At 40.6% G+C, this 24,575-nt stretch overlaps 1 protein-coding gene across 1 annotated transcript in view; it reads left to right on the top strand.

The window, feature by feature from the left end:
• The first annotated feature begins 2,852 nt into the window (after positions 1-2,852).
• Positions 2,853-24,575, top strand: part of ranbp10 (RAN binding protein 10) — a 47,593-nt gene continuing 25,870 nt past the window's right edge. The window contains exons 1-2 of the mRNA XM_034685788.1: positions 2,853-3,336; positions 22,457-22,568. Coding sequence (XP_034541679.1) covers positions 3,138-3,336; positions 22,457-22,568 — 311 coding nt within the window. The 5' untranslated portion in view covers positions 2,853-3,137. The remainder of the gene's footprint in view (positions 3,337-22,456; positions 22,569-24,575) is intronic.

Below are 24,575 nucleotides of genomic sequence, written 5' to 3'. Positions count from 1 at the left end.
GAGGTTCCAATCTGGCCCACAGGACGACTTTGCAAAGTAAAAAAATGACAGAGAAGACATTAACTTTTCAATAAAAGTAACTACTATTTCAAATTTGTTCTCTGGGGGTCACATACAATCAAACAGCTGACAGAAGGCACATGAACAACGCTCCAGGATTTTTTTTCTCACAGTGAGGAAAATTAATATTTGCATAATCTGGCGGAAATTCATAGACTTTTTGGACCCCTGCATACAACACTGTCCAGCAAGCAAACCGTTCATGCTGGAGCTGAGGAGTCAACAATATTCAACTTTACCTTCTTCATTCTGATAATCTCTGTTCTTTTGCTGTAAATATAACACTCTGTGTGTCAGCTGAATGGGAATCCTGTGTGTTTGGTGTTTTTCACAGCAGGTTTCAGAGCTTAAAGAATATCATATTTGGCCCCACTTTGAGACTCAATATGGCGAAAAATACAACAGCTGTTTTAGTAAAAAGATAGTTCATTAAATGTGAACATTTTCATGTTACTGATACCTTCTTGCACTAAAACAAACAGAACAATTTGGAATTTTTGTTATTAAGTCCGGCTCACTTGAGATCAAATTGGGCTGTATGTGGCCCCTGAACTGAAATGAGTTTGACACCCCTGGCTTAGGGGCTTAAAAACAAAAAGTTCTCTCTCTCTGTGTGTGAGACACAGGAGGAACATTTAAAAAGGAAGCATTCGAGGACCTCAGTGATGGAGCTGGAAAAAAGACAGGAGATCAGTGATATATGGAGGAGCAAGGCTGTTAAAAGCTTTAAAAACAAGTAAAATAACTTTAAAATCAATTCTAAAAGAAACAGGGAGCCTGTGCAGAGTTTTAAGAAGAGGAGAAAACAAGCTGCAGTTTCTTGAGAGACTTTTTACAGTTACAGTAGTTAATGCGGCTTGTAATAAAAGCATGAATTAAAAGTAGGCTTCTGTTTATTAAGGAGTAGTGTTGCAATTTCTTTTTTTTGTGTGAAATTAATACTGTGATTACTTCTTGCAATTAATTTAATCAATCAATCAATCAATCAATCAATCAATCAATCAATCAATCAATCAATCAGACTTTATTTGTAGAGCGCTTTTCATACAATGATAAACATAAAGCGCTGTACATAAAAAATAGTTCAAATAGAATAAATTAAAATCTTAAAAAGATATGACCCCCCCACCTTTAGAAGAGTACATATTGTTCATAGTTTTAAAGTGTGTCTCTTTTGCTTTGGGTGGTATAGGGAATGTGAGATACATTGTTCTTAATTTTTCCCTTGATTATTTGTCAAATTTGTGTAAAATATGATTCCTGTTCTGTCTACCTGGGAAAAGTATTTCATTAGGATTATTCCTTATCAATTTATTATTATATTTTTTATCTAGGAGTGATCCTTAGTTGCTGATGAACTGAGGAAACGCTGTCATGATATCTTTATGAGAAAGTACTGGAGGTAAAATATGATGTTAAAACTCACCAAAATAAAATAAATTACTAAGATAATAAAACACTAAAATATTAAACCAGTAAAATAAACTGAGATGCTAGATAAGATGAGATAATTCTTTATTGATCCCCAGGGGAAATCGAGACATACGTTTCGATAAGTAAAAGTAAAATAAAAATAGATACATAGAGATAAAAATAAAAATGTTACACATGGTGTAAATAGTTATAATTGAAGGCAGTAGGCAAGTATTATTCTGTAGCAACAGGTTGTCATGATGTGATTATGGTTTGGTTATGACAAAATGGAAGCAACATAAAAACCCAAAAATATATCTATTCTATTCTTTTTTAATTTACATTTGTTTTTATTGAATGTGTTTTTAAGCTTGTGCAGCACTTTGGCCAACAGCGGTTGTTTATTAAATATGCTATATAAATAAAGTTTGACTTGACTTGACATGAATACACATAAATAAATATGTGGGTATGTATAGATGTATGGCAAATATATAGGGGTATGTAAAAGTAAATACAGCAAAGTAAAACAGAGTAAAATATTAAAATGCTGAGAGGTAATCTGTAAAAATAATAGATCTAATTAATAACTAAATAAATAGTTATTTTAAAGAAAATCAATCAAATAAAATAAAATAACTGAATAAATATTCTATCTAGGTTTGTAATATTTAAAATAAGACAATATTTAAAAGGTGACTAAAATTTGAACTACATAAATAAATAAATAAAGTAAGATGGAATAAGACTTTTATAAGAATAATTAATAATGTATCTATCTCATTAGCATATGCAATTTTCCCGGCAAACTTTTTTTTAACAATATGTTATTTGAATTTTTAAACATTTTCAAAGACACACAATTACAATTAAATAAATTCTAAGGAAAAAAATAGATACATACACATGCACATATATACATATCTATATCCGGTACCAAACGGAGTACAGGAAGTGATCCGGTACCAAACGGAGTACAGGAGGTGATCCGGTACCAAACGGAGCGATGTAACATGAAGTGTAGGAACCACTTTGTGTAAAGTTGCTCCATTTGGTTTCTCTCCATCCAAACAAACTAAATGACCCCTCACTCGATCACACCCGGATCACTTCCAGTATTTGGTACATTCCCTTTCCGTTAAAAATAAATGTAAATTTGATTCAGAAATGGTGAAAGTGTTACGTCGTTTGTATAATTGTCTCACCGCTTGTAAAAGTGTTTTTCTGATTTTGTAAATTTGTTTTCTTAAATGTAATTTTGTTTATAAAATGTAAAAATGTTTTCCAAAATGTAGATTTGTCTCCAACTTTGTAAAAGTGTCTCATCTTTTGTAAATGTTTTTTGTCCTTCAGGGCCACCGTAGTGTTTCCATGTTTACAACACAGCTAAAGCATATATGTCCCATCTTCCCCCTCAGCAGAAGCACCTACCCGTGTTTACGATGAAGGCAGTGTAGTTATTTCTAGACGCTTTGTCACAGAAGCTATGACGCGCATGAACTACATTACCCAGAATGCTCTGCTCTAGCCTACAGTGCATTCTGCTGCTTATCCGGGGATGTCACACCGCTGCTATTTTCTCCCCTCAGTCCCTCTCACTCTCAGCCTACAGCTCCAGAGCTCTGGACAGACAGAGACAATAAGAGACTCAGCTGAAGCCCAACATGGCAGAGCTCGCAGCGGGAAGCCTGCCATTAGGAGATCCTGCTTTTAATTACCAGGAACACGAGCTGAACGAGCGACTGAAGCGGATCTACCCGGCTGTGAACGAGGAAGAGACCCCTTTACCCCGATCCTGGAGCCCCAAGGATAAATACAGCTACATCGGGCTGTCACAGAACAACCTGCGGGTCCACTATAAAGGTTAGAGAGCTATCTTAGTCCTCTCAGTCTGCAGCACGTCAGGCGCAGAGGAGGGTCTCATATCTGTCACTGTGCTGGTGCGGGGGCTCTGTCTCACACATACACGCACACACTCACACTGTATGAGATTATGTTGATTGTGTATGTGCGTGTGTGCCCTCCTGGTAAAGCCTCTCCTGTCCTGTAACCTTGCTTTGTTTCCCAGATGAGGAGCTGAATCCTCCAAACGGATGACAGTGAACTCGTTAACCCGTCTCTTAAATTCACCTTCAACAACACGACTCCCCCCTTTTGTTTATTCAACATTTATGTCCTTATTCGTTCTTATCTCCCTCCTTTGCCCTCTCCAGAGTGTATCCTGAACACTGACGTTGGCTAGCTTTGACAACAAGCTCACTAACGGCATTAATCAAACAGGGGCTAGCAACATGCAAGCTAGCTCTGAGGCTAACAAGCTAACCTAGCTGTTCCTTGTGATAAAAACAACATAATACAAGATGGACCCTCGACAAACTTGTTATTAACGTTGTATAATGTGGCATTGAGGCTGTAATGGTTCAGTTACATCGTGTTTGGCTCCAGTGATGTCAGAAAATAGAATAAAAGTGACATTGCTGTGTTATCGCGATTTTTGAGTCCGAAAATCAACCGGTCCAACTCCATTAAAGATCCGTCCTCCAGCAGGCCTGACTCAGAACAGCCTCCCTGCTTTACACAACCACACACAGGGGAGAGGGGACAGGCGTGAGCGCTTTATTAAAGCCAAAATAACCTGATGAATAAATCAGATTTGTCCGCAGGATAACAACTTGTGTGACGATGGTGACAATCAGCTGGGTGGCGAGGAACCAACATGTATGACCTATCTGCTGGGTCATGCTTTACATTCAGCCCATTAATCAGAACTAGATGTAATCTAGTTATGTAAAAGTTATGTTATTAATCTCTTTCTGTTATTTCTGGTCAGGCAGCACGTCAGGGCAGCCACAGAGGCATTGTAAGGCCACACTGGGCCCTGCTCGCTGTTTACATCAGTTATGCATGCAGAGGAGGAGAGGATGCAGGCAGGCTGTCTACCCATTTTGATTCTTTATTTGCTTCTTTGGGAACATACCTGAGATTGGTTGGAAGGAAGCCCTCTGATGTATTTGAATCAGGTCAGCAAGGCACATATACCCCACAACACTTTGGAAAGTCAGCAGGTTTATATAGGGACATTGGACATAGTCAAGCCTACATTTAGTTGATCAGTGTTGCGGATGCACTTAATAGCAACAGCAATTGTATTCATAAAGCACATTTTATTACACGTAAGCTCAATGTGCTTTACAGATTTGAGAAAAACAATAGATACATCTAGGGCTGGGCGATAAAACGACAACGCTAATTATTGTGATATTATTTTTCTCAATATAAGTATAACAAATGTACGTACTATTGCTGGAACTACCTGCGACAGAAGGAATCTCCTGAAACTTTGAAAATGGACTGGACCCCTTGAAGTCCAGATCTCAAACACAGCTAATTTGTGGCGAGTTAGAGAAGAAACTGGATGGATCTATTTTACATTCAAAGGAAGGGTTGCATAAGGCATGAGATAACATTAGTGTTGAAGTTCTCAGGACATATATGGACAATAAGTCAGAGAGATGTGCTGCTGTCATTGCTGCAGAAGGTGGACATAGGGCTGGGCAATAAAACGATAACACTAATTATTAGGGATACACCGAAAGTTCTGCCACCGAAAATGGCCCAAAACTGTATACTTTTATCAGCGAAACAACACGGTCGAAACAGAATGTTGTGATGACGCAAGCAAAAACCACGGACAGTCCGCGCATGTCTGGATAAGGGCCAACATGTCTGCATCCGTTCTTCCTTTAATTGCAGCACTAAAGTGTCTTCTAATCAAAGAGGTTGAGACGGACCACGGAGTGAAAACAATGAGAAGTTCACTCTTAGAGTCTGTCACGTTTCACTGAGATCTATTCAGATCCTCTGCACTTCATCACAACTGGACTTGATCCGCATTATAAAGATCATTACTTGGATGTGGGAATAAAGCAGTGCACACGAGAAATGATCCAGGCCAAGATGGATGCGGGGAACCCGCTTGCCTTGATTTTACTAAGTTTAGTACACAGTAAAGATGCAGCTGGGAGATCAACCAAGTCAGAATCAGTCTGCAGGAGGAGAAAAAAAGCGCTCGTGGAGACCTGTCACTCAGCTGCAGCCCCCAGTCGAGCGTCTCCACTGTGAGCAACACCTTTAGTCAGCTGATTCTGAAACATGCTTTAAACTTCAAACACCTCCCTGATAGATGAACCAAATATGAGACCACATGATGTTTGATCCATGTGATAGAAAATCAAAACAAAAATTGTGTTGGAGTAATTAATTAATCAATACTCGATTAATTGTTGACATCCCTAGTACACAGTCATAGCCATACATGTAATGGTACTATTAATTGGCATAATCATTTATTTCTGTGTTTCCGTTTTCGGCCTTGGTTTCCTCATCTTCGTTTTTTGGTTTCGGCCAAGAATTTTCATTGCGTTGCATTAAACCTGGGATTACACCTCCCAACCACTGGATAGGGAGTGTGTCTTAAATGCTAGTTCCCACCCAACATTGAACAGAAGAAGAAGTGGGCATTGAACAGCCAATCATGTTGCAGGACGAGAGGTAGGCGGGGCTTAAAGACGTTTGAAGCTAAATGTAAACAGCCGACAGCGACACTGAAGAAAATGCAAAACCTAGCAGCTCACAGCAGAGTGAAAACATGCTTGACAAGAAAGGCCACTAAACCTCATAGTTAAGATACTTTGGCTGTTTACTGGATTACTAAATCCAGATACAAGCTAACAAAACATCTGGTTTCTTCAAAGTTCACTCAGAAGTCTGCATTTAAAACGATATGAAAGAACAATTTGATATTTATTGAGAAAATTATCGATACCAACTGATGTGGAAATTGTTATCGTGATAACATCTTTTCCTATATCACCCAGCTCTAGATACATCCAACATACATCAGACACAGCAATCAAACAAAGAGCAAATGTCACTGCACATGCAGCCAGTCACATCAGTCATCATCATATTATTATTCATACACTAGAGATTAAATATGTTTTGAGTTTAGTTTTAAAAGTACAGACAGTTGTGATGCATCGAGGTCAGCAGGCAGTTTGTTCCAGAGAGAAGGACCACAGTATCTAAAAACCCCTTCCCCAGACTTTGATCTGACTCTGGGTACATTTAAAAGTCTTGCTTTAGTCAAGAACTCCCCCACACATGTTCAAGCTGTGCTACAGCCACACACAATGAAGGCCCCGTATAGGTCATAAGGTCCTGTGAATACCTGTTTGGTGATTGAGTCGTCATGTCTATGGAAAGTGCAGAGATGTAGTGACACAGCACAATTGTCCAGGGGTATATAAATAGGTCTTTTCTGGAGTGTGCAAGATAATTTTCTCCCTGAATGTTCTAGCTACTGCTTGCTTCTCTTACCCTTGTGGTTTGAATGCTATTTTGACTGGTGTGCCAATTTTCCCTGTTCGAGCTGCAGCGTGTCACTGATCCTTTTAACAAAGACACAGATAAACCCTATCAAAAATAATAAATCATATACATAAACACACATATATAGACAAAGATAATCCACATAAGCACTTAAAACCTGATTTCATATACCATCCAGTTGAACTTACTTTTATATAAGTGTATAACTATCAATCAATCAATCAATCTTTATTTGTATAGCGCCAAATCACAACAAACGCTACCTCAAGATGCTTTTACAAACAAAGCAGGGCCCGTATGCACGTCCAGCCATTACACAAACGGGACCATTAGTCTTAACCATAGACTGTATAAAATATGGACGTAGTATCCGTGATGTCACCCATCTGTTTCTGAACGCTGTTTTGAAGCCAATCGGGAGCGGCAGCCATATTGCTTCTGTCGAGCCAGTGTGACGTAAAGAGGCGGGCTTTGAGCCTCCTAGCCAACAGCTGCAGTGTTCCTGCAGGCAGCTGAGCCTCTCATTGGAAGACTCGTAATCTCAATACCTTTGAAATTGAAAAATTCACCCCCCTCACAGTGAGAGGACATCAAGAAATTAGCTATTCAGACTACACTCGTCTTTTGTACCAGGCTGTAAACATGTTTATTAATGCTGCAAAGATCGTCTTTTTCCCATTCATGTGTATGTGACTTCCGGTACTTCCGGAGCCAGCCTCAAGCGGATCCTCAATGAACTGCAGCTTCTAACACTTCCGCATTGACTCATATTTTTAGACCGGAGGTTGCCGCTTGGTCTTAACGTACCGTTATGGAACGGCCCATTTGGCCGTAGCGTTAGCCGCATGCATGGCTGAAAATAATTGGCCAATTAATTAACCGCGCCATGAAAGCAAGGCTGGTGCAAAACGTCTTATGTCCTCCTGGAAAACCCTGATCCAACAAATTCAAACTGAGCATGCCTACCACGCATTAACAACAATAAACATGGTGAGCAGTACCGCTGTGACTGAGAGAAGATCAAGAAAAACAATGTTTCAGGTGAAGAAGAAATGAACATTTGATTAGAAGAATCTAGAATGAACAAACAGCTGTTATCAGCAAGTCAATCCTCAAAGAGAACAAACAAGTAGAAAGGGAAAGTTTGGCTTCAGATCTTGAACCGGGTAAATGCGTGTGGTGTTTCTGAGCGCGCTCAGTAGAAGACCTACAAAATAAAATAAGCAACATGAAAGAGGCTTTGAGCAACAAGCACCGTCACCAACGTGGTCCAGGTGGAGGACCACCTGACCCCCCATTGAAGGATGAGGACTTGTTAATGGAGTTGTTTGGGAAGGATTCACTTCACGGGGTTGCTGGTAGGTTACATAAGAATGATGTCATGTCTCCTAAATCTAAATTTGCTGTATATTTCGACATCGTCATACTTTTCTAAAGGATTGGTTCGATCCCTAAATATCTGTTGTCTTCACATATTTGGTCTTAAACGGTAACACATAAGCACGATGTCCTCCATCCTTTAAACAGCCTAATAGGTGAGGTAATCCTGCCGTTAGCACCTGTAATGGTGGGGTCTACCTCCATTAAATGTAATGCTTTGTTGGGGTGTTAACCTGGCTCATGCAGACCGCTAATCCATTTCTTTTTCACCATTAGTACAAACGTCCCGTTTTCATCACTAATGGCTGGACGTGCATACGGGCCCTGGTCTAGACCACTCTATGTCAAATTATGAACATAGACCCAACACCAAGACAGGATAAGACTCAGTCTGACCCCACCTTAATCCACCATGAGCATTGCACCTCACAGTATTTAGCTAGTTACAGCAGAGAGGACAAACTTCCTTTAACAGGCAGAAACCTCGAGCAGAACCAGACTCATGTTAGACAGACATCTGCCTCGACCAAAGAGGGATAGTGCTTATTATATAAGGCATATACTTTATAGGCTAATAATACTTCAAACAGTTAAGTTGAATGAATGTTATCATCTGAGAGCTGACATTAAATATGTTTATTTTTCAAAAGCTAAAAGTAAAGCTGCTTGTTTTATATTGTTCTCCAACAGTTGAATGAAAGATTAAAGCTGCTGCCATTTAAATTAGCTTTGGTTAGCATAACGACTCAAATTAGCTTCTGCCTGTTGTCAATAAACTATAAATTGTAGTATAGGTGTTTTAGCTACAGTAAAAAGGAGGGATGCTTCTGGGATAACTTACCCGTGATACCTGTCATGTGACTGTGAACTACACTCCACAAAGTAAATTGATTTGTAACTTAATGCTATGAGTATTTGAATTCTCTGAATGATGAACTCAAGTTCAGGCTGTGAGAGGCGGATGTTATCCAGCTTGCTGAGAAGCAAACAGCTTAAAGACAAAGGTAGCTATTATCTTTAAAATAAACAGGTGTGACAACATAAAGCTACAGAGACACACATTGAACGCAAATGTTAGGTTGGGCTTCTGGATGTGTCAATATGCCAAATATAATTTAATCAACTGTTCATTTTGATAAAATACAAATTTAACATTAAAGCTGGGGTTGGTAGTCAGATTTAGATCCACTTTTTGTTATACTGGTTTAAATGATCTTTATGTCCTGATGGTAATCAATACATAATGTGTTCTTAAAAAAGAGGTAAAAAGAGCTGCTATCTACAGCCGGAGTAAACCTGGGAAAACACCAACCAATCCCTGCCATCAGGAGCCAAATGTTGAAACCAATCAGATCCTGTCCTGTACGTTCTGCCCGCCTCCTGCAGAGCGTACATTTCATGTTTGTTTGTTTGTTTTTAACTTTCACTATGAGAATGTTTTGGTGTTTTCTTACCGCTGAGTGAGACATGAGTTGACGTAGTGCAAAACACAAACCATGTTCTGAGGACCGGTTTTGAATCAGTCTCCATCATATGGTCGTTAATCAGCGGCGCTCGTGCATGTGAGCGGGGGCGTCGTTTTGTAGGAGCTCCGAGGGGAGGGAGGGAGGGGTCAGACGGAGTCCTGAGGAAATGCTACATTCAAATTCATGCTAGTTTTCCGTGACGACCAAACCCTAGCTTTAACAGGCAGAAACCCACAGCAGAACCAGACTCATGTTGAGCAGCCATTGGCTCCAGACAGAACTACTTTGACACAGAGATAAAAGTAGGGCAATCTCTGGACCCTTTGTCAGTCATCATCTATCATCGATAGACAATATGTCTCTGGGAGTCGACACCAACTTCTTGGTGATTCTCGTGTAGCCAGCAGTAAGTGTTAAATGACTCCCTGCCAAGACTTCCTTTTTCCATCAGTTCTTGGCTTTTTGCTCCCCCAGAATGAGCTCCTGTTTATCTCTTACTGGTGAGTCTCAGTTCAGCATGAACCCAAAAAACAATTCTCTTGGTGATTTACTTGCAACAACAAGGTCTTAAGTTTGCTGAAAAACAACTTGATTAAGAGTAAAGTTTAAAAGTTTCAACTCTGCCCCCAAGAAGAAAGTTGTTTTTTGAATGGAGGTCAGATCAATCATCTCTGGTGCATTCAAGGACGTTGGGAAATCTAAACAATGATTGTCTTTAGCAACACAAACTAAGCGTCAAGTGGATTAGTTACTCATTTGAAAGGTTTGATCTAAGCCGGATTGTTAGCTACCTTTGCATGCACACGTGTTTAAAAAGATAAACAAAGAGTCTTTAGATTACCACAAATAGGAGCTGTGACCAAAAGCCAGCTGATTAGTAATTGGTCTGTTTTGCTTGGACTACAAACTTACAACAAATGGAACCCCCAAGGACCAACAAAGCCTCAGCAGATGTGTGTCTAATACCTCTTTTTGACCAACGCAAACCGGGTTGTATTTCCGGGCTGGTGCTCGTGCTGGTTCAGAGCTGGTTGAACTCGCGCTCCAACACGGCACCCGTTTGTTTTTCCGCCCTCTTGAGCCCGTGGAAGAGGCACGTCATGACGTCAGATTTAGGTGACCACTTTTCCCAGCAGTGCTAGCGCTAACTTTCACTCACAACAACGGTGGCGGACAACGGCAGCTTGTCTCCTCTGCCGACCACTGCTTTGCCTTGGAATCCATTAGTTTTAGTTTTTTGCTGCAGGACAATGGAGGAAACACTTTGGGTTTGTGTTTTTGAAGCAAAGGAGCTGCTCTGGATCCGGTTTTCCCAGCCGGGTGCCTGAAACCGCCTCGGTCGAAAAGGGGTTTAACATGAGTCTGGTCCTGCTGGAGGTTTCTGCCTGTTAAAGGAAGTTTGTCCTTGGCACTGTAACTTGCTAAATGCTGGTCTTTGTTAATAATATAACAAAGAGTACGGTCTAGACCTGTCCAAAGTGACCTTGAGATAACATTTGTTGGAATTTGGTGACATATTTAAAGATTGATTGATTGATTGATTGATTGATTGATTGATTGATTGATTGATTGATTGATTGATTGATTGATTGATTGATTGATTAACAGACTCCACATGTCATGTCAAGTTCTGCTCCATGTTTGATATTCTTTTGATTCCTCTCAAGAAAGTGGAAGAAATTAAGCAACTAACAACATTTCAGCTGTGGAAGGCTCCTCACATTCACAAAGGAGATATCCGTCGTCTTTGCTGATTAGACTCTTATTCAGGCGTTTTGCATAGCTCCAACAAGACTTCTGTAAAACAATGCAGCTCCATGTACTTCTTAGGCTGGGCTTAGACTGGGGCATTAGGGGAAGATTGTGCCTAGGTTACTCTTCCTAACCATCATCTGGTTAGTGTCCATCTCAGCCAGTGTATTATGTAACGTAAAGACCTTTGAGATTCAGCAGTCACATCTTAAACAGCAGGAAGGCTGACAAGCCCACACCGGTAATTTCTAACATGGCTGATATTTTGGATAAATCTCTAACAATGGAAATAAGAGAGCAAAGTTTATTGATTAGATTCATGGTAATGTACAATCGTTGACAAGAAAACCTATACCATATGTCTAACTTTCTGGCCTCACCAACGAATGGACAACACCTGTTAACTTGTGAACCGCCCTGCATTTGAATATTATAACTGCAAAGGATAACTACAGTATGTTGCACCCAAGTGGCAACCTCCGGTCTAAAAATATGAGTCCAATGCGGAAGTGCTAAAAACTGCAGTTCATTCAGGATCCACTTGAGGCTGGCTCTGGAAGTACCGTAAACCACATACACACCAATTAAAAACAGCTGATCTTTACAGCAGAAATAAACATGTTTACAGCCGGGTTCAAAAGACCAGTGTAGTCTGGATAGATCATTTCCCAATCGGCACACACTGTACAGGGGGTGAACATTTTTTGTAACGCGGTGATTTTGAAGATATTGAGATTACAAGTCTTCCAATGAGAGGTACATCTGACTTGATTGACAGGCGGGAACACTGTAGCTGTTGTCTAGGAGGCTCAAAGCCCGCCTCTTTAACTCACAATCGCTCAACAACAGCAATATTGCTCCTGCCGACGATTGGCCTCAAAAGAGCGCTTCAGAAACAGACGGTTGACGTCACGGATACTACATCCATTATTCATACAGTCTATGTTCACACCTTGTCAGTTAGCCTATTTAAGATAAGGTCAGATCGTCTCGTGATCCCAGACTCCACTAACAGGAAGCAGGTCTTTAATGTAAAATGAGATTTTTGTGAAGTTTTAGTTTTTAGATTCAGATTTTTTCACGTTGAGCTCTTTTCCATAATTTGATTTAAATTTACAACAAATATATATCAAATTGTTTTCTGTGTATCAGTTTATAGAGGATTGTTTTGAGTTGTGCTCTCCCCTTTAAGATTATTAAGAGTTACAGGCAGAGTGTTGTTGTTTCCCACAGTGCAGTGAATGCATCACGGTTATTCAGTGTTCAGTTGTCCTACAGTCGTGGTGGACATTAAACGTGTTCACAGCAGAAGTTGTCTCTGTGCTCTTCCTTTACCCACATCCTGAAAGTTTATTTAATGAAGTGTATGAAGTTAATAGTTAACTCAGAGTCGACTCAGTGTCAGACTAACGACTCTGCTTTGAGCTGCTAGGTTTTAAGCTTTCTTCAGTGTTGCTGTCGCTCGTCTCAGCTGTGTTTACATTCTACTCCAAACATCTTTAAGCCCCGCCTACATCTCACCCTGCAACATGATTGGCTGTTCAATGCACTCTAATGTTAAGTGGCAACTAGCGTTTAAGGCACATTAGCGCCCCCCACCTTTTCCAGTGGTTGTGGGGTGCAATTACATTATCAAATTTGTATTGAACATTTTTTATATTTATATTGAGAAAAATTACGTCACGATAATAATCCGAAATATTGCCTAGCCCTAGTTACACCAACATCGGGTTGCAGTAGTTCTTTACATAATACAGTCCAGATGAAAATAACACTCCTCACTAACAGGTGTTAAATATAATATTTGTGAGTATCTGACAGATAATTGAGTGGAAACCTTTGTGTGAATGCTCCATGGTTGTGTAGAGCCTTTAGTCGGTTTGTCTGGTTTATTAGAACCGGGTTCTTGTTTTCATGGTTCTAGCACTTTGTCTTGTCATTAAAGAATCTCTCTTAAGCTCAGTGAATGAGCTTTAAAAGGAGCTGCTTCAGAGATGCACTGATTGAAGTGAGTAAGGCCTCAGCTCTGGATATGACCAGTTTGATATGAAAGACAGTGAACTGCTCTGTAAGCTTTCTTCTTCTGTGGTGTCATCTGTTTCTTCAGTAACAGCTTAAGTAATGTATCTCTCTCTGTTTCATTGGTGACATGGTGTTATTATCTTCTCCTGTGGCTGTAGATAAGATGAGTGAAATGTTGCACTGTGGCCTTTAGTTTTAGTGCCTTTGTTTTAACCGACAGATGTTGAGCTTTGCCCTTCTTGTGATCAGGGATGAAACCCGGGGTGGGATAGCTGGGGGTCTAAGACAGGGGTTCCCAAACTTTTCAGCCCGCGACCCCCAAAATATAGGTGCCAAAGACTCGTGACCCCCACTGTCCCTCAAAGTGATTTAATGTGGCTTCATTTAGCTGGTCTGCAGAAAATGACCCTACCTATATGAGCATGTGTCTGTGTTTCCTGTGCTGTTATGAATGAACCTGCTGCTGCTGATGCTTTAGATAATTAACTGTTCACTAACCCTAAACTTAGGAGTCATCTGGAAACAAAGAAAGGCAGAAAACTCATTACAGTTTCTATTTTCAAGGTTTTATTTCAAGTTTAGCTACCATTTTTGTGGATATTTTTTACTATGATGGGTAAAATATACTATTTTTAGACTTTTGTCATTCAACTTTTTTTATTACATTTTTTCAGTATTTCTTTGTTTAACACAAGTAAACAAATTAGTAATACAAAACCAAAAAAGAGAAGAAAAATAAATAAAAAATAAAAAATACAATAATAATAATAAAGAAATAATAATAATAATTAACAGTACAAACAAAAAGGAAGATAAACATAAGAAAACAAGGTAAATAAACAAAAAGAAATATACATAATAATAATAATAATAATAATAATAAGAAGAAGAAGAAGAAGAAGAAGATGATTTATAATAAATATTTTAGCTAACTTTAAAACAAATAATTCTGGAATACATCGCATGACCCCCCATTTGTGAAGTCTTGGTACCGGCCTCCAGAAAGGGGTTTCCAAACAGTCTTATTGGTCTGTCGACGGGCTGGTGAACCCAGGCATCATATTTCTCACCGAGGTAGCCGACCTGCCACGCCAGGGGCTTCCTCCAGTCCACCAGATCCTACAGAGAGAGAAACAACTATGAAACCACAGCAGCACATAATCCTTCTACAGATGAGTGAGACGTAGGGTTGCAAAGGGGTGGAAAGTTTCCAGTAAATTTCCATGGGAAGTTAAGATGGGGAATTTTGGAAATATTCCAAATTGGAAACTTTCCATGGGAATTATGGGAATTAACTGGGAATTGAGGGTAATTTAATGTAAAGGTATCACATCCAAGCATAAATATTTGTTTTTGATAAGCAGACATCCATCCAAAATAACACAATTCAAACAGATTTATTTATAAGTAGAACTTTATCAAGTGTTAAATATTTTATTGAACAATCAGTTCTTTCATTGAAGAACAAAAACATGAACGTTGAGTTAAATATTACTCACCCCCCCCGACCCAACCCATTCAAAAATTAACAAAAATGCAATCCCAACAAAGTCCCATTCAAAATGTTAAATCTAAAGAGCCCCTCTCCCTCCAACAAAATCCCATTGAGCATGCAAATAAAGTTTCCAACTTTGAAAATTCACAGAATTATGCAACCCTAGTCCCGACCCACACTTTGAGAACCGCTGATCTAAGAGGTAAATAAGGCCTTGCTGTGCTGTGGGAGAAGAACATGTACAGTATGTAATGTAAGCCTCAGTCCCATCTTAAAGACCTGCAACCTGTTCAGTTCATCCAGAGCTGTGTCTTTTGGCATGTACATAGAATAAGTTCTGGCATCCTGTTTGACTGGGGCTGTGAATTTCTGCTTGGCCAATGGACTCTGCATCTTGCTAACATCAGGTGTTTTGGTGGTTTGAATTAATTGTTGGCCACAAGGAAAGTGATGCAACAACTTAACACCCAACGATCTCAATGGAAGGAGTCTTAACCTGCTGACCTTTGTGCGACTTGAGCTTCCTGTCAGCAGGTTTAGATTCCCTGTACATTACAACCACTCCAACTTCTCCTCTCTTTTCTTCTTTGCATTAATTCCCATATGATCGACTGCTGTTCAACATGTTTCAGCTCCAACTTCAACATAATGTGCTCGGATAATACACTCAGAACATAGACTGTATAAGAAATGGACGTAGTATGTTTTGAAGCCAATCATCGGTGGGTGCCATATTGGAAATCTTGAACTCAACCTAACTTCTGTGGAGCTAGTGTGAGGTAAAGAGGCGGGGCCTTTAATTTCCTCGCTAACAGCTACAGTGTTCCCTATTTCATTTCTAATGAGCAGCTGTTTGTGTCAAGTGTTCAGTCATTTCTAAACCAACATATACAATGCACACATAGTATCTATTTAATAACATTAGAAGGTACTTTAAAGGAACTATGAGGAGTTTTTCACCAGCTGAGAAACAGACTGAAACCAACACTGATGCCTCTTTATGACCTTCAAAAGCAAACAAAACCATAAACAACAACACTGATACCTTCTCTGTTGTCATTTTTAATGCCTTAAACCACTCTGAGGGGGTAGGTGTCAGTCCACATGATTGACATTTGGCTTTAGAAACACCCTTTTTTGGCTGTTTTCATGACAGATAATCACACTGAGTGATAAATCTGGCTGTTAAAAGACAGCAGGATGAGGTTTTTGTTGAAAACACTACTTTTGCATGTACAGAACAAGAGATAAGAGGTATCACTTTGTCCACAATGGGGAGCCAAAATTGATGTAAATCAAAAGTTCCTCACAGCAGCTTTAATGAATGATCAGGGTCATCTGAGCAGATTGTTGAATCAATTTGAAATATGTTGATCAATCAGATTATGACCCAAAGAATCACATTGAACTGTGAGGTTATCGGCAGCAGGACCCAGCTCTAGTGCGTATATTGATGTAACAGAAGAACAGATAGCTCAGAGAAGTTCCTCATGTCGGTCTGAGATCAGAAAGTGGAGCGGTCTGAGTAGTGTCCATTTCTTCTGCCCATCTGAACAGTTGTAAAGAGACCTGTTGGCCAGGGGACAACACCTTATCACATGAAGCTGCTATAAATAGATACTGTGAATGTTGCTGCAACCATGAGACTAGACGACCGCCCCACACACACGCACACGCACGCACACACACACACTGCAGATGCATGCTGTGCACATGAATAAAGATGCTCCAACATGTCCTGGTGCCAGAGTTGACATTGTTGATTTATATTTACAATCGTAGTTATTCAAGGTATCTGTTTATTCTTTTGTTCTTATCCTTTATGGCAGGGGTTCCCAAAGTGTGGGTCTTTCAGATTTTTTTCAGATTTGACATCAAACTTTTTATTTTTCACTTCCTCTGGTGAGCACCCCGTTCTGGTGAGAGCACACTATTTCTGATAATGCTACCCGGGCTATAGACAAACCCATCTTAACTTCCTGCAGTAACACCTCAGTTTCAGATCAGCTTGGTTATCTGAGTTATCTTCTAACCCTTGGAGTCGAGTGTGAAACAGTTGTTGTCTCTCCACTTCCCCTCTTCTCAACCCTGTGGTTTCTCTCTGTGGCACAGCAGTCACATGCCCATATATGGGCATTCAAGGGGAGTACACCTGTGCTTATTGGGAACATCAAGCATGGGCTTCAAACTTGAGGAGGACATGGCATTCAACAATTTAAGAACACAGGTGGGAACGAGTCTGCTGAATAAGAAGAATCGTTTTGAAAACAGCCAGTCTCACTTGTTTAACAAAAAGGATAATAATAATAATAGTGCACTACAATCCTAACTTACTCAGATTTCTTTATTACTGGAAACAAATTTGAGTTTAAATGATTTTAAATGTGCTTTTAAAATGTAAAGAGAGCTGATTAAACTACTAGTTTCAGCCTGTATGGATACTAAACTGTATGGTCATGTTAAAGTTTGAGTATAGGCTCGAGTAGTTTTCAGTTAAAGTTAAACCACCTTCTGTCTTTATTGAGAATATCATTTGAATTTCCTTCAGATCAGAGAAAACCACGTGAATGATGTCACTTTAAATCTTACCAGAAAGTGAAATCCAGGGGCGCTGGTGGCCTAGCAGTCTAAATCTAGATTTATACAATCTGCGTCGAATCGACAGCGTACCCTACGCCGGAGGACCGCGTAGCTTCCGTACCTACGCAGAGGCCTACGCACGTAGCTGACGTGCACCTCCTCCAAAATGTAACTACGTGTAGAATCGATGCAGACCACAAGACCTGTGATTGGTCCGCTCGGGGGCATTGTGTTTCCTGTATTTACAGCACGTCCAGGATCCCCGCTCATCGTCCGTGTATTTCATCTCCTCCTCTCTATTCTTCATGTAATCATGTCTGTATGATAAACAGCAACATGTATCAGCTGTAGATTAACATAACACACTCTGAATCACTGTGGAAAAGTAAACAGAGATCATAGTGGGGCCTACCAGAGACCACACTGCCCTCAGGCGTTTCAGGGAGAAATGCTGCGCAACACTAGGACTGTCAACGAATATTCTAAATTTGAATATATATTTGAATATTAAAAAAAAACAGTGATTCGATTGTGGAAAACAAACACATCAGCGGCTGCTTTGCGAGTGGGCGCACTGCATGACGGGTCAGGGACAGGTCACAGGAGTCACACATGTACAGCATGAAGCAGACGGCAGAGAGAAATCCTTCCGTCCCCGGATCCTCAGTGCGCTCTGAACGCATCTTTTCCTCCGCTGGGAACATAGTGAATAAAAAGAGATCGGGCCTCTTCACATGTGGACTGTCTGATCGGCACTGGCCTCTTCTCATGTGGACTGTCTGATTGGCACTGGCCTCGTCACATGTGGACTGTCTGATCGGCTCTGGCCTCTTCACATGTGGACTGTCTTATTCACATGTGGACTGTCTGATCGGCACTGGCCTCTTCACATGTGGACTGTCTGATCGGCTCTGGCCTCTTCACATGTGGACTGTCTGATTGGCACTGGCCTCGTCACATGTGGACTGTCTGATCGGCTCTGGCCTCTTCACATGTGGACTGTCTTATTCACATGTGGACTGTCTGATCGGCACTGGCCTCTTCACATGTGGACTGTCTGATCGGCTCTGGCCTCTTCACATGTGGACTGTCTGATTGGCACTGGCCTCGTCACATGTGGACTGTCTGATCGGCTCTGGCCTCTTCACATGTGGACTGTCTTATTCACATGTGGACTGTCTGATCGGCACTGGCCTCTTCACATGTGGACTGTCTGATCGGCACTGTCCTCTTCACATGTGGACTGTCTGATCGGCACTGGCCTCTTCACATGTGGACTGTCTGATCGGCTCTGGCCTCTTCACATGTGGACTGTCTTATTCACATGTGGACTGTCTGATCGGCACTGTCCTCTTCACATGTGGACTGTCTGATCGGCACTGGCCTCTTCACATGTGGACTGTCTTCTTCACATGTGGACTGTCTTGTGTTTTTGACAAATAACCTGTCAGGCCTAAGACCCTACATTGACAGTGGACTAAAAGAGCCTGACAATCAGTGACACTGGGATAAAATGCAGTTTTTTCTCATTTTTTTCATACTAGAGCCAAGAATGTAAGTGGACTACTTTTTCATTTTTAACTTCAATTAATGTGAATAATATTTGCTTGAATCACTGAATGAAGCCTGCCTATATTAGGGACAAGAGTCGGGGCCTTTAATTGCTCACACAAGTCTTGTTCAGCACTCACTCAGTGCATTGCACACAGAGAGGGGAGGGGGGCGAGCGAGCGAGAGGTCTTCAAAGTGTTAAGATATAGACCATTAGGTCATTTACTTGTTTTGTAAGTGTAGGTATGTTTTAGGCATGTTATATCTTAAATAAAAATACATATACAAGTAGTTATGTCTCCTTGTATTAGTTTGTCCACCTGTTATTGACATAATGCATAAATATAGATATTCGAATGGTTCGAATCTCTGGTTTTTTTTAGAGCAAATATTTGAACGTCATTTTGGAGCAATTTTGACAGCTCTAATCGACACACAAGTATGTGGTGCTCATGTCTGCATCGACCACTGCAGCGTAGGGGCGATGCAGAAGTATAATCCAGCCTTAAGCGTGTGCTCCATATACAGAGGCTATAGTCCTGGTCGCAGAGGTTGCAGACCATTTGCTGCATGTCTCCCCCTCCTCTCTGTCCCCACATGTCCTGTCTCTCTCAGCTGTCCTGTCCATTAAAAGCAAAAAAGCCCAACATTTAACTTAAAAAAACAAACAAAGTGAAATCCATACAGGAAGTACCAGAAATGTAACATTCTGAGTGCTGCCTCAAACAAAATGAAGTGAATGCTGTTACGCTAGCTTGATAAGCAAGTTGTTATTAGGCAAGTGTGCACTTTACCTGAGTGTTCACCTTTTCAAATGAATGTTAATGTTTGAATGAAGCAAAAAGTTAGAGACTGAGTACACTTCAAGTCTTCTGCATATCCACATTCTTGTTTCATGTCCACTGTACTCTGCATGAGGTGTTCAAATCACAAACAAAGATTAAAAGAGTTTAAAAAGGGATCTGATTTTCTTTGTTCTTTTACTTTTAAATCAGGAATCAAATAGTCTCAAAACTAAACCTGATAAAATAGTGATAACACCGTTATCATTCGAACTAAATCATTTTAATTGTTCACATTTCTTCTTGCTCTCACACTCCCTCTGTGTGTGTGTGTTCCCAGCTGGCTGTGTGTGAGGAGCTTCCATATTCCATCTATCACATACATGCTCACACAGCAACAGCTTCAAGGTGTCTGCTGACGGCCAGTTGCTTGGTTTAGGGTTACAGCCTTTCTACATTTCACACGCACACACACACACACACACACACACACACACACACACACACACACACACACACACACACACACACACACACACACACACACACAGCCTGGTGATCCCTGTCGATGGTGTGATTCCATGTCATGAAAGAAATACACATGTTTACTGTAGATCTGTTATACAACCCTCCTTGCTCTCCCGTGAACTCCAGAATTGCATAAGCAGTGATCTGACTATGGAAGAACACCTTACTGACTGTGCTTTAATCTAACTGTTATAACATGGAGGTCTGTCCCCATACATCAGGTTAATAACAAATAGATGACTTTATGACTTATTGATAGAACATTCTCTTGAGTATGAGATGTAAGAGTAAAAGCTCATGAAAGCAAAGTCTGCTCTTGACAAAACTCTGTCACAAGACTGAGAAGTGACTTTTCACCGGCTCAGTCCTTTAACCGAGGCCGGTCAGACTCCAGTCAGCTGTCGGCCTGTGTTTTCATAGCTCTTCCTCTTCTCGTGGATCAGGCCCACCAAAGATAGAACTGGTATTTGTTTCCACACTCAGCTGAGAGAGTATGGACCAGGTTAACGTGCACTTTAAGACAGTTTGACACAGTTTGTCGCTCTCAGTGTATATACACAGAATTAGACAAACATGCTGCATAACACGAAGGAAACAGGCTCAACAGGGTGATGAACACAAAGAGAGTGTGTACAGATGTGAGTGTGACCTATTCATGTTTATGTAGGATTATGACTGCTTCAGTTTCTTACTTTTTTGCCAAACACATGAGAGTTTAAAAGTTCCTCTTTGATGGGTGTACTAAGTGACTGAGTGTAAAAAGGCGTTTTTGGACAGTAGGAACTTTACCCCTGAACTACGTGCGTTTCGACCGGTGGACCCAGGGTCTAAATTTAGTTCAGGGGTAGTTAATCTCCCCCCTGAAAAGCCTCTGCTAGGGGGGTAGTACTTTTCAAAGGTCCCCTGACTTTCAGGGGCAGGGCCTGCAATGCTGAACGTGTCTGATTGGTAGATTAACCGCAGTGTTTTTATTCCTCCCTCCGTCCACAATAACATCACACACATCTGTGATTCACTTGATTTCTCTTTCTTTCATTAGTTTTTATTTGTTCTATCTTTTTTGTATGTGTGTGTACTTTTCAAAAGAAGAAGCTGTGATTCTCTTGATTTAGCAGCTTGTAACAGTAGTCTTCTCTCAGCCCACCGTGAATGCGTCTCTCCCGGTGTTCCGGTTTTAAAAGTGACCCTGTAAACTGGAGACCTTCAGCTGAACGTGTCAGTGTTTGTGGAGTTTACACAGCTGTTGAAACACAGAGGGAGTTCCTGGGAATGCAAACTAGTTTAGTTTTTATTAAGATTTCAAAATATCCTCATCAGATATTTAATGATGGTCTAAAGACGATTATGAGGGATGCATCCGGCTGAAAGTCTCCAGTTAACAGGGTTGCTGTTTAAACCAAAACACCGGTCGATCTCTGCCACGGCTTTTTGAGTTCAAAAGGATTTTAAAGCCGTGTTGAAACGTCTTTGCTACTCGCGCTTATCTCCTCTCACGTGTTGATTCAGTGAATCCATCTGTGATGAAATATAGCACCATCTAAAACAGACCAGCTGAGTCTCTTCATGCTAACAGGCTAACTGTTGTGTTGCTCATAATGATACCTGCCTGTCCGTCTGCTTCTATGGTGTCATCTGTGATGAATGGCATACGTCTTTGTTTTACTGCCCTCTACTGGTCTGGTGGTGTAGTGCATTTACTTTTTTTTCTCCATACGTCACTGGCCTGATTTGCACAATCTACCCGGGACTTCAGCCCGCGGTCGAAACGCAGACAACAATGGGGGCACAGGAACCTTTTAGTTCAGGGGAAAGTAGTTCTGGGGACTTAAAGACCCCGGGACTCTTGGTCAAAATGCACCCAGAGGGACCTATTTTAACGATCCAACCAATGATACTTCATGACATTAGGCCTGTCCCTCACTGTATTATGTGTACGTATACAGTGGAAAAGTAATACCAGGTGTTCTCCATTATTACTAAAGGTCTTGCTCTTCACTTTAAATCGTCTTACCATGTTTTTCTTCCTCCACTTGCAGGCCACGGAAAGAACCACAAGGACGCAGCGTCAGTACGAGCCACACACCCGATCCCTGCCGCCTGCGGGATCTACTACTTTGAAGTCAAGATTGTCAGCAAAGGTCGAGATGGGTAAGCAGATACAACCCTGAACCTTTAGTGCATGCGTCCTGTGGTACTCTGGATACTGGCCTTTGGAATTTTAAATACTTTTGTGTTTACTGAAGTTATGGATCATCATCTTACACTGACTATGCTCCAGAAAATCTAAAAAAAAGTCAACCCCTAAAAAGAATGTAGATGTTACTAGGCATGGTTTTACCATCCGTGACATCACCCATCTGTTTCTGAAGCCTATCCTCGGTGGGTGCAATATTGCAAATGTTGAACTCAACCTAACTTCTGTGGAGCTAGTGTGAGGTAAAGGGCCTTTAGCCTCCTCGCCAACAGCTACAGTGTTCCCGCCTGTCAGTCAAGTCCGTGTCAGCCATGCCCTTATTTGGGCAAAACCCGTAATCTTAATATCTTAAAAAATAAAGAGTTATAAATAAATTCACAGTAGAGAAATGAGCTCTTCAGACCTGAACTGTTTTTGAACCAGGCTGTAAACATGTTTATTTCTGCTGTAAAGATCGTCTCTTTGAATGGGTGTATATGTGATTTCCGGTACTTCCGGAGCCAGCCTCAAGTGGACACTCGAGGAACTGCAGTTTTTAACGATTCCACATTGGCTTCAATTCTCGTGGCAGGAGGCTGCTGTTTGGGTTTTACCTACTTGTGTTTACAAAGCTTTTTCTAGAGCGCTCACGATACATGCTTAAAGAGAAATGAAAAATAAAAAAGAAGTTACTGATTATAAAATTATATTATGAAATTATAACTTTAAAGCTACTGGAAACCACCAACGATAACCTTTTCTGAAATGGTAAGGGTCTTTTCTGAAAGTAAGCATTTTAAATATATTAAATCTTTCTGAATAGTAGGGATGGGTACCTTTCACATTTGAACCGATACGGTACCAATACCCGGTACCTGGGAATCGTTACCGGTACTCAACGGTACCAATTTTCGGTACTTTTGTGTGTTTATGTGGTAATAAATGTTAATTTAAAAAAACATTTAAATCTCAAATTTGTTTAATTTAACATATTTATTTAATTTAACATGAAATGAACAGAAACAGGATTATATAGGTGATAGATATATTACAGATATATTAGCTGACATGTGCTCGTGGCGTCTAATTGCTCTTTCTGGAGTTTATCAATGAACACAGGTGAATGTCTGCAGATGGGAAAAAGTCAGTTCTCCGTCTCTTTATAAGAACAGGACACACAACTTACTTGTTGGGCATTCACGCACACAGGAACGCTTATAAACAGGGCAGGTAGTCGGAGCGAGAGGGTCAGTCTCAACCATAGAATGTATAAAATAAACATAATCCTCCTGCTCTGCCTCGCAGTGAGTGTGCGCGCCCGTCAGCTGCAGGCTCCGTTTGGCGCTTCCGCGCAGATGCAGAGAACAGAGAACAGAGAGCAGAGAGCAGAGAGCAGAGACGTCCACCCGGTCAGTCTCTGACTTTATTACAGGGCGAAAGTATGGAAACTCGCCTCCTCTTCCACTCCCTCATAGTCACTGAGATGCGTTCAGGTACCAAAACATGGTACCGTTTGATTTTACGTGAGTCGGTACTCGGTAGTACCGACAGAATTTGGTCGGTACCTATAAAAGTACCGAATTCGGTACCCATCCCTACTGAATATAACTTGAAATATTGTTGTTTGTTTTTGACAACTGGAGAAAATGCTGCGACATTCGCTAATCTTTTCTTCTTCTTTTGCTATTAAATGCAGTTAGCATTCTTCTTCTTCTGTTATTTAATGCAGTTAGCAAACAGCTTTAAGACACTCTATAGCCTCTGTCTGGCGGGAATACTGTAATACAACCAGCCTATGGGGAAAACAATGAACAATTGTACTTTTAAAATTAGAAAATATTCAAAGTTACTCTTCAATTTTTACAAAGTGAACGAATATTAGAATATTCGAAAATCACTGCCCATCCCTAGTGCCAAGTCACTTCTCCACAATACTCTTAAAAATATGATCAAAAGCTTAAACTAGTTATTTCTAGGCTGAA

This window comes from Notolabrus celidotus, chromosome 6 (genome assembly GCF_009762535.1).
Source record: "Notolabrus celidotus isolate fNotCel1 chromosome 6, fNotCel1.pri, whole genome shotgun sequence".
NCBI lineage: Eukaryota > Metazoa > Chordata > Actinopteri > Labriformes > Labridae > Notolabrus > Notolabrus celidotus.
The sequence above is the reverse complement of the archived record's forward strand: the minus strand, read 5'-3'. Positions and strand labels throughout refer to the sequence as shown.